Source organism: Elephantulus edwardii, unplaced genomic scaffold (genome assembly GCF_000299155.1).
Source record: "Elephantulus edwardii isolate Elephantulus edwardi_28Jun2011 unplaced genomic scaffold, EleEdw1.0 scaffold00026, whole genome shotgun sequence".
In the NCBI taxonomy this organism is placed as follows: domain Eukaryota; kingdom Metazoa; phylum Chordata; class Mammalia; order Macroscelidea; family Macroscelididae; genus Elephantulus; species Elephantulus edwardii.
Window position 1 is genome coordinate 20,528,384 of NW_006399776.1, and position 11,782 is coordinate 20,540,165.

The 11,782-nt window shown below is 38.4% G+C and overlaps 1 protein-coding gene across 1 annotated transcript in view; it reads left to right on the top strand.

Moving 5' to 3' along the window:
- Window positions 1–280: 280 nt before the first annotated feature.
- The window catches only part of TOX4 (TOX high mobility group box family member 4), a 40,017-nt gene continuing 28,515 nt past the window's right edge, over window positions 281–11,782 (top strand). Inside the window, exon 1 of the mRNA XM_006883291.1 lies at window positions 281–408. Coding sequence (XP_006883353.1) covers window positions 281–408 — 128 coding nt within the window. The remainder of the gene's footprint in view (window positions 409–11,782) is intronic.

Genomic DNA, 11,782 nt, shown 5'->3' on the forward strand with positions numbered 1-11,782 from the left:
CAGTAATGCAATGACAAGCCCTAAATACGCCACAGCCGCCCGGGCGGGCCCCTCACGGCCTGGCCTCACTAGAGCCCTGCAGCCCCGCAACCACCCTCCCCCCCACCCCCCGCCTCTCACAAAGAAGAATGGTTCAGTCCAGAGCATCACCAGCACCTGATCCCTCACTATTGGGGGACGGGCGGGGGACGGGGGCGGAAGAAGAATAATGAGTTATTAAAATTAATTATTAGAACTTTAGTGTTTGCAAGGCGTCTTGAAGCAGCATAGAGAAGTCGGAATGAACACCAAGCCTACCTGCACAACTCCTGATGCTTCCTTTGCACCCAGCCTTGCCACTCACCCTCTCGCAGAACAAGGCGCTTTCCGGCGGAGCATGGCCAACTCTGATCTCAACCGAGCACGCTAGTAGTCCATTCTCTTCGGCTCCGCCCACTTGCGCTCCAGCTCGCCAATCGCAGGGCTGATGGCAGGCTTTTTCCAACAGGGTAGTGTGAGCGTCATCCCGGAAGTCTCTTGAGAGTGGGAGGTCCTAAAAGGCTGAGAAGGATACGTAGGCAACCACAGATATGCCTGATTGAAAATAAAATCTGGCGGCAGTTCATTTCTGACGGCTCAATTCACAGACGTCCAGGCCTTCCGACATACTTTTTCGACCCCGGCCAGTGGGGGCGCTCTAAACGAAAACATTTAGCTACCTGGTTTAGGAAGCCATCTTGGATCGGACTGGGGGCGGGGAGAGGAAAGGAATTATCTAATGAATAGAAAATACCTTTCCGTATTCTATCTGACGAGGGTACAGCCCCAAGATGCTTTCCTTTACAGTGTCAGGCTGTCCCTAAATTATGATAGGGGAGAATCTGTCATTTTTACAAGCAATCACTTTCACCCTCTTATTAATTTGCAATTTTACCAAATGAAAGCAAACTTGTTTCTTCAAATCACTCTTGGTATTTGCAGTTCCTGTAATAATTTTTTCTAGACACCTCATTCCTCAGGAATAATCAAAGTAAGTTATGTATCTATTCTAGATGCTCCTAAATTTTATGCTTCTCTTGAAAAATTTCCAGTGTTAGGACTAAGCAGTTTCAGTGTTCTTAATTTGTCAAGTATAGAGGGTTTGACTCAACTGGAAATAAAGAGCAGGTAAGAATTTCAATTTAAAAATAAAAATATAACTTCAAGTTTATCACTATACTAGAACCACTTACAAGTTCATATAATGCTAATAATAGATGCAGTACATGAGAAATTATGTGTAAGGAGGAGGGATATCAAGAGGCAACTAGAAACACTAGGGAGCTATGGTGGCTTAGTGGTTAAGAATTTTTGCTGCCAACCTAGAGGCACCCATTTCAAATCCACCAGCTACTTTACAGGAGACAAATGGGTAGAATCTTCTTATGTGATTTACACTCTGAAAACCTGCTAGAGGGTCAGTTCCGACTCTACAGCACATAACAGCAACTTTGAAACATTAGAGAAAGTAATTTTCTATTAGCTGCATTTTAATTGAAGAAATTATTTCATTGCAAGTGAAATTCTCTTGCACTTAATAAGACAGTTTTTCTTGTCAAAAATCTCTACAGAGAGAAGTGGTTTTTTTTGTTTTTAATTTGTTAAATGAGAGAATTATTCCAGACTGTTCAAAGAATTTTCTCAAAAGTAAAACTGCTCAGACATATGATTCAATATTTTATTATTATTTATTTTTATTAAACGATGAAGTTTGCCAAATACATACTTCTGTAATATTGGACAAAATTTTCCCCTCATTACTGTCAAATTTATCATTACAGCAAATTTGAATTTAGTATTAGGACTTTTTTGTTGTTGTTGGTACCAAGGACTGCAGGCTTCAATATGGATTGAAACTCAACATCAAGAAAACAAAGATCCTCACCACTGGGCCAATTGGGAGCATCCTGATAGATGGTGAAGAGATTAATATTGTTGACAACTTCACCTTGTTTAGGTCCATAATCAACACTCTTGATACCAGCAGCTAGTAAATCAAAATGCAAATTGCATTGGGAAAAATCTTCTGTCATGGACCTCGCTAGAGTACTGAAGAGCAACAGTGTCAATCTGGAGTCTGAAGTGGGCCTAATCCAGGCCATGGTCTTCACAGTAACTTGCTGTGCATCAGAGAGCTGGACAATGATTAAAGATGATAGAAGAATCAATGCCTTTGAGTTATAGTGCTGGAGAAGAGTATTGAATATACTATGGACTGCTAGAAGAACAAACAGGTCCATCCTGGAAAAGGTGAAAACAGGCTACTCCTTGGAGGCAAGTATTTTGAAGCTCTGTCTCACATAAATTTGACTTGTTAGAAGGAGAGACCAGACCTCGGAGAAGGCTATCATGCTTGGAAGGATAGAGGGACAGCATGAGATGGATTGACTCAGTGACTGGGGTAGTGAAAGTAGATGTGTCAGAGACAATGAAATTGGCTCAAGATAGAGCAGAGTTCAGAGCTTTTGTCCACAAGATCACTATGAGTCACAGGCAACACTATGGCACATAACAACATTAGGATTTACAACAATGTAATGATTTTTATTTTTTTTAACCATGCATTGTCTCCTTGCTCTGTTCTGACAACTGCCTCCTGGTCCAAATACAGGTTTTGCATGAGTACAATCAAATGTTCTGGGATTCCCACTCTTCTCAGAGTCAACCACAGTTTGTTGTGATCCACAGAGTCAAATGCCTTTGTATAGTCAATGAAACACAGATAGACATTCCTCTGGTACTCACTGCTTTCAGCCAAGATCCATCTAACATTAGCTATAATATCCCTGGCACCATGAACTCTTCTAAATCCAGCCTGCACATCTGGCTGTTCTTTGTTGACGTCCTGCTTGGTTTTTTATAATTTTCAGCAGAATCTTGCTTGTGCATATTAATGATATTGTTCTATAATTTCCACACTCTTTTGGGTTGCCTTTCTTTTGAATGGGAACAAATATAGATCTCTATATAGTCAGTTGGCCAAGTGGTTGTCCTGATTTGTTGGCACAACTTAGTCAGTCTAGAGACTTAGGTGCATCTGATCCAGGACATAGTATTTGCAATTGATTGCTATGCTCCAAAGCACTGGATAATGACTAGAGATTATAGAAAATGAATTGATGCCTTTGAGCTGTGGTGCTGGAAGAGAGTTCTGAATATACCATGGACTGCCAGAAGAACAAACAAGTTTGTCCTGGAGAGGGTGAAGCCAGCCTATTCCTTAGAGGCAAAGATTCTTGATTCTTTGACGGACATACTTTGGACTTGTTGCAAGGAGGAACCATTTCTTGCAGAAGGACATCATGCTTGGAAGGGCAGAGGGACTGAGAAAGAGAAGGAGACCATTGATGACATGGATTGATACAGTGACTGAAATAATGAGGTTAGGTGTGTCGGAGACAATGGAGTTGGCACAGGATAGAGCAGGTTTTAGGGCTGTTGTACTGTGAGTCGCAAGCAACTCGACAGCACATAACAACAACAAACAATGAATATATGTTGTTATTGCTGTTGTTATGTGTCACTGAATTGTCTGTGGCTCATAGGGACCCTATGTACAACAGTTCTGAACCCTGCCCTATCCTGAGTCAGTCTCATGGTCTCAAACACTCTTATCTCCATTACCCCATTTACTGTGTCAATGTGATCTTATCATTCATAGTTTCTAGAATGAAAATTCTCATGTTATTTGATACAAAATAGACCTTCCATCAAAGGAACTCATTGCAGGCATTATTGATAAAGAATGTGTCTGATCCAACAATTGTAGCTACTTGGAATAATATTTTCCTGTAGCAGGTATGATTTCCAATAGTGTTAGCCTTCAAAAGCCAACACCAGATTATCTCATAACTGCTATTCTTCATATGGGGATAATCCATTTTCTGTAATACTTCTTTAAAGATGCTTTACTCACATTAGCATTGATCAACATAGACCATGAAGTTCCTTCAGATATTTCTATTCCCATGACTCCTTTACTGTTTGCAAAATACCTAAGTGTAGAAGACTATAAGTTGGTTTGAATGATAAAACTGGATATAGGTATTTAAAGGAAGCTTCTCTCAATAATTCTGATTAAATTATCTGAGGAGAAAATATTATGTTTTAGATACAATCAGATAGATAGAGATAGAGATAGAGATGGTAGCAGCTTGGATACATGAATATATTTAATGATGAAACAATTCTTCAACAGCAAAAATATTACAAAAATTCATGAAGCCTCAGTGCTATGAAACAGAATAAGGAATCAAGACAGGAGGACACAGAAGACCTTGAATGAATCAAAGACAAGTTTCATTAGAATACTATAATATGCTCTTGAAAAAGATAATGGCTGTGTAAGCACCCACTTATTTGACTTCTAAGAAACATGCAGCCTTATTGGATGTTTCATGGAATGGAGGCAAAGAACTTAAGAATGAAAGAAAAGAAGTAAAAGAGCAGTGCAGAACCTAGAGTATAAGAAGATGGAAGAGATTGGAACAATCATCAAAGAGATGGCTCTAAGACCTTGTGTTTCTTCTGAGCCTAAAAACACCTGTTATAAGTCTGTTTCAAAACTCAAACTCATTGCCTTTGAGCCAGAATGGACTTATACACCTGCCACTCCATGGGGTTTCTAAAGCTGTAGTTCCCATGGAAGGGGTCTGCCCATCCCAGGAAGGAGCTAATGGGTTTGAAACACCAAAGAGGTTCGAGGTTGGCTTTTCAATGAACAGCCCAGCTCCCTGCAAACACCACCAGAGCTCTCTTTATGTCAGTCAAATTCAATGATCACTTAATAAGTATAGCACTACACTAGGCGCTATGGAGGAATTGTAGAGAGACAGAAATTTTACAAAAATAAAAGGATGAGCTTACAGACTGTATGGGAAGACAGATCCCATATACACAAAAAATACAAATCATATTTACAAAACAATGTGAATAAAAAAATAAAAGCAACCTAGGAAAGCTAGAGAGTACAATGTCAATAATTGCTTATTAGTTCCTCAGGAAGGATTCTATGGGCAAAATCTTGAATAATGCAAGAAGGACCAAAAGAAGAGGGAAGGAATACAGAGTCATTATAACAAAAAAAAAAAAAGAATTGGTCAATACTGAAATATTTCAGAATCAATGATAATGAAACCATAAGTTCAAGTTGCTCTAAAAGTATTGGCAAAAAATAAGGCCCCAGGAACAGAAAGAATACTAAGTGACACGTTTCAGCAAATAGATGAAACCCTTAATATGCTCAATAGTCTATGCCATGAAATTTGGAAGACAACTAACTACCTGGCCAACTAACTGGAAGACGTCCATATTTATTTCCATTCCAAGAAAAGTGATCCAACAGGCTATGAAAATTATCGAACAATGTCATTACTATAACACTCAAGTAAAATATTGCTGAAGATTATCCTAAAATGGCTACAACAGTACAGGGACAGTGAACTGCCAAAACTTCAAGCTGAATTTGGAAGATATTATAACACCAAGGATATCACTGCTTATGTCAGTTGGGTCTTGGCTGAAAACAGAGAGAAATATGTTTATCTGTGTCTTATTAATGAAACAAAGGCATTTATTTGACTCTGTGGATAATGATAAATTATAGATAACATTGAGAAGAATGAGACTACCAAAACATTTAACTGTGCTCATATAAAACCTATACCTGAATTAAAAAGATATTGTCCAAACAGAACAAGAGAACAGTGCATGGTTTAAAATAAGGAAAGGTGTGCATCAAGGTTGTATACTTTACCGAGACTTCTTCAGTCTATATGCTGAGCAAATCCATTTGAGAAGCTTGACTATATGAAGAACAAAATGGCAATAGGATTGGAGGAAAACTCAATAACAACATGAATTATGCAGATGATATAACTTTGCTTACTGAAAGTGAAGAAGATTTGAAATATTTACTACAGGTAATCAAAGACTACAGCCTTGAATATGGACTACATCTCAACCTCAAGAAGTGACTGAGAAAGATTGACATTGCCAAAAATTTCATCTTAACCGGATCCACAATCAGCACCCTAGCTCCTAGCAGTCAAAAAATCAAAAGATATATTGCACTGGGAAAAAATCTGCTATCAAGGACCTCTCCAAAGTTTTAAAGAGCAATGATTTAATTTTAAGACCAAGGTGCACCTGATCCAAGCCATGGTCTTCTTAATTACTTGCTGTGCATCTGAAATATGAACAATGACTAAAGAAGACAGAAGAAGAATTGATATCTTTGACTTGTAGTGTTAGAGTACTGAATATCCCATGGAGTGCAAAAAAAAACACCAAACAAATATGTCTCAGAGAAACTGAAACTAGAATGTTCTTATAAGCAAGGGTAGTAAAACTTTGTATTCTTTAAGCATATTGCAAGGAGAGGCCAGTCCTTGCGTAAAGACCCCTCAACAAGATAGACTGATGCTGTGATTGACACACTAGCAGTGGGCTTGAGTGAGGATGACATGGTGAGGATGGCACAGGTTAGGGCAAGTTTGAGGTCTGCTGTTCATAGGGTACCTATGAGTCATAGGTTACTCAGTGGCAGCTTACAACAACAGTTGCAGAAGGCTCCCTGAATTAAAGGTTTTGGACTTTTGAGTATAATGTTAGAAGAGGGTAATATGCAAAGATAAAGAAACCAGAATAAATATTTTATGCACAGAAAATGAACTTATTTGTCTGGCTTCAAACTCAAACTCACCGCTGTCGATTTGATTCTGACTCACAGTGACCTCTTTCTGATTTCCAAGGCTATAAATCATTTTTCTCCCTTGGAGTGGCTGATGGATTTGAACTGCCAGAGACTCAAAATCTTTTTTTAAAAATTGATATTTTAATGAAAGTTTATAAAGAACTTGGGCTTCCAATCTTTAATTGTTGCACATTTTCCCCCAATATCTTTTTAAGACTGTAGTGGATGCCAGTGTCCTCAAAGAATGATGATAAGTCAGTGCAACACATTCCAAACTACACCATCAAAGCTTGGCTAAATTGTTGTTATTGTTATGTGCTGAATAAGTCTGTTTGGTAAATGATGCTACAATGTTAGGTCACATCCTTAAAACAAAACAATGTTTAAAAAAAATCAGTTACTGATAAGTGGCAATATACCACCTCACTGCACTCAAAATTTTTATCACACTAAGGGATAGAAACTAGAATGAGATGGTCTGGAGAAGTACTCAGCAACTTTGAGCAGTTCAAGTAGAAGGAACTGCTTCTAGAAGAACTCTCAGGAAGTGGCGATTAGACCTCTAAAGGAAAATAAGTAAAAAATTCAATATAACTTAGGTGAGCTCTGGTGGCCTAGTGGCAAGAAGCTGCACTGCAATCTCAGAGGTGCACCATTCAAATCCACCAGATGCTCTGCTGGAGAAGGAGAACAATCTCCTTCTGTACCAGTCAGATCTGATTTGATGGTACACACAAAAAATAATGAAGTAAAGTAAAACTTATTTTTAAAAAATTCAATACAATTTCTAGGCAGAGGCTCTATCACCCACATGGTCACCCAACATTCTCAAATGATTTTGCAGAGTGTCATAAATACTCTTGTTATCAATTCTTCTTGGGGAGCAGAATGTGCATGTTTATATTTCTTTTTGGACTATACCAATAATTAACTCTGATCATAACATTTTAGACATTAAAATAAGATTACAAAAATCCCTAAATGATAGAGAATTCTCATGTCCCTGAAGAAGGATGAGTCAGTAAGAACTCAAATTCTTCCCTAATCTTTAAGTGAAAAGGCAAAACATCACCCCTTGGAGAGATGATCTTATCAGTCAAAACAAGCAAGACCTCTTAATTAAGACCTGTGTTGTTGTTGTTGTTAAGTGCCATTGAGTTGTAGACAATTCATAGTGACCCTATGAACAAAAGACTTGAACACTTGTATAACTTTCATTTCTCCAAGTTCATAGAGTTTATGGAGGCAAGCTATTTCAGAAGTGGATGCCACTCCTGCTTCCAAGCTTGTTTTAATTGGAGAGCTCCACCAAACACTGTCCACCATGGGTAAACATCATCACATTTGACACATCACAGCAACCAAGAGTTACTTCTCTACAGCAAATGGACAGAGCAGTGCTAATACCACTTTGAAGAATATTCTATCCACAAGGCCTATAGAGCTCACTCATTGTTGTTAAGTGCTGTTGAGTCGTAGACGACTCATAGCGACTCTGTGAATGAAAGACCTTAACACTTGTATAACTTTCATCAATTGAGGCCTATTGATGTCAGAGTGTTTCAAGAAGAACTCCACTCAGATGTTTAAAATAGTTAATGTTGTATCCTAAATACAAGATCCCACTGATGCTGAATTAGGTTGCTGAAGACCAATCTTGATGCCCTTTGCCTGTGAGAGAAAAAGAGTTAAGAGATCTCCCTTAATCTAAAGTGAATGAATGAAGGGATGGAAATAAAAGGAGAATAATTACGTTTTCTAAAAGCAGTTATGACTTTGTCAGATAACTATATGCCCTAATAAGATGGATATGAAACAATAATTTATGATCATAAAAGATAAAATGACTGCTAGTAGTTTAAGTTTATGGTTGACTAGAAGTAGCTTTTTTTGTTTACATTTTGAATTGTAGTAAATATATGTAGCAGACATTTGCCATTTAAACCATTTTTACCTGCAGTTTAGTGACATCAAATAAAATCCTTTTATTCAATTATCACTATTCTTCAATTTGTGCATCCCTTTAATCAGAAGCTTGGTGTGCCTTCCTTTCCACATCTCTGACATCCATATCTCAAAACTACTAATACATTTTGATCTTTGTCAACTCAATTCAGTTCATTGCCATCTACTCATGGTTGTCCCTCCAGTGAGTTTTCAGAAGCTGTAAGTCTCACAGGAGATGTCCATCTTTCCCCCAGAGTAGTTGGTGATTTCAAATTCCTTGTGTTTGAGTTGGTAGTGAAACTCCTTAATGACTAGGTCACCAAAGATTGAACTCTATATGCTTGTCTATTCTAGATATATCATGTAAGTGTAATCATATAGTATTTATCCTTTTATGACTGATTTCAATTAGCATAATGTTGCCAAGGTTCATTCACTTTTAGATGTGACTTTTAAAGATACACTGTTAAATAAGTTCACAGCTATGTGTAGAATTAGAAAATGATTAGGTAAGAGTGGTTGTATGGAGTCATAACCAACCCATAGCTAACCCTCCAGTACGTTTTCAGAGGCAGTGAATCACACAAGAGGAGACTGCCCATCCTTCTCCTGTAGAACAGCTGGTGGATTCAAACCACATGCCTTTGAGATTGCAGTGCAGCTTCTTACCACTAGGCCACCAGAGCTCCCTAGTTAAGAGTTGTTGTCATTGATGTTATGTGCTATTGAGTTGGGTGTGACTTACAGTGACCCTATGCACTAAATAGCTCTGAACCCTGTCCTATCCTGAGCCAATCTCACTGTCTCTGACACACCTACCCTTATTACCCCAGTTACTGTGTCAATCCATCTCATTCAGGCTCTTTAAAAGTAGCATAATGACATGTGAGCTTTTTTAAGTTTGTTGGTTCCCCCTGCTCTAGAATTTGCTTTATGTGTTAGGCTAGATTCTTCGAGACACAAAAACAATGCTGCATTTTCCCCCCACTAAACCACCAGAGCTCCCTCATGTAGTTGTAGAGAATGGCAAATCCCAAGTCTGTGGGTCAGATGTCAGGCTGAAGACTTTCCCAGACTGTGTAGCTGACTGAGCGCTCTGGTGGCCTAGTAGATAGAGAGTTGTGCTGCCAACCCAAAGGCAGGACGTTAGAATCTATCGTTGCTCTGTGGGATAAAGATGGGCAATCTCCTTCTGTGTGATTTACAGCCTTTGAAAACTCATTGATGGGTAAACTATGAGTTTATTCCAACTCTCAGGCCATGAAGATACTACTGATGAAGATGTAGGTGCAGGTACTGACACATCCAAGATTAGCAGGTCAGATAGCAAGCTGCTTGCTCACAGGTTATGTATACTTATGAACGAATCTGAGATCAGTCAGTAAGATGACAGACCACTGACAAGTCCCCAAAACTGGAGATCAGATGGTGAGATCTGAATACAAGATCCATAGCAAAAAAGGTAGAGAGCTTTGCCAAGATACATATATTTGGAAGCTCTGGTGGCATAATCAATATGGAATTGTGATCACGCCTCTCTAGAGGTTTGAATTCAACAGCAGTTTCGAGGGAGAGAGATGACATGTCTTCCTCTCTTTTGTTAACCCACTACCTTTCTAAGCATGATGTCCTTCTCTAAGGAATAGCCTTTCCTAGCAACATGCTCAAAGGATAAGATGCAGGTTTTTTTTACCTTTGCCTCCAAGGAGCATTCTGGCTGCACCTTCTCAAATACATTATCTGTTTGTTCTTTCAGCTGTCTATGGGATATTCAGTACTCTTCACCAACACCACAGCTTAAAGGCATCAATTCTCACATCCGTTTTCATTGTCCAATTCTCCGATGCATAGAAAGTGATTAAAAAGACCATGGCTTAAATCAAATGCACCTTAGACTTCAAACTGACATCATTGCTCCTTAATAATTTAGAGAGCTCCCTGACAGCAGACTGGCCCAATGCAATAGATTTTCTGACTGCTGGTGCCAAGGTTGATGATTGTGGATCTAAGGAAGATAAAATCGTTGACAACTTCAGTCTTTTCTGTAGCTATCATGCTGTTTATAAGTCCAGTGGTAAGGATTTTTTTCTTCTTGCTGTTGAGATGGTCTTTGACCTGTAGCAAGCATTTCAAGTCTTCCTCACTTTCAGCATGCAAGGTTGTGTCATCTGCATATTGCAAGTTGTTGATGGGACTTCCTCCAATCTTGATGCCACATTTATCATATAGTCCAGCTTTTTAAATGATTTGTTTAGCAAACACATTGAAAAAGTATGGAAAAAGGATACAACCCTGATGCACACCTTTCCTGATTTTTTAACAATGCAGTAGTCTTTGGCTGTCTTTGGACCATAGCTTCTTGGTCAAGATCTAGGTTTAGTATGAGCATAGTTAAGTGTTCTGGGTTCCCCATTCTTCTCAATGGTAGCAATAATTTATTATTATTTGCACAGTTAAATGCTTATTCACAGTCAATGAAACACAAGTAGACATTCTTCTGGTATTCTCTAATTGCTATAGCTTCAAAGAGTATGATGTTATATAGACAGTGTTTATATTCTAGACAATTTATATTTCTGTGCAGGAAAAAGATAACTACCCACTTCCTAGCCTCACTGTGGACATCAAATAAATCCTGTTGGATCTTTCTATCCTTAATTTTCGCTTTGAGTAAACAAATTATCAGGTTCAAATTTATGTAGGGAAATGAGGAAAAGAGAATATACTTTTCTATTTGCATTTCTCAAGTGTATTAGGAACTTGTTATTAGGTACCTTGGAGTCTACTTCAACTCATAGTGGCTATCCCTATGAACAACAGATCTGAGCCTTGCCCTATCTTGCACCATCCTTATCATCTCTGATATCTCTAGTCCATTTTTATAGTAATTGTGGCAATCCACCTCATTGAAGGTCTTTCTATCTTTCTATGACATTTTCCAGCATTATGTCTTCTTCCAAATACTCGTCCCTCCTGACAACATAGCCAAAATGTGGAGATAAAATTTTACCATCCTTGTCTCCAAGGAGCATCTTTTTTTTTTTCCTATAATTATATTTTATTAATTTTCATAAACATTTACAGAGATTTTGGGCTTCCACTCATTCATTGTTGCACTATTCT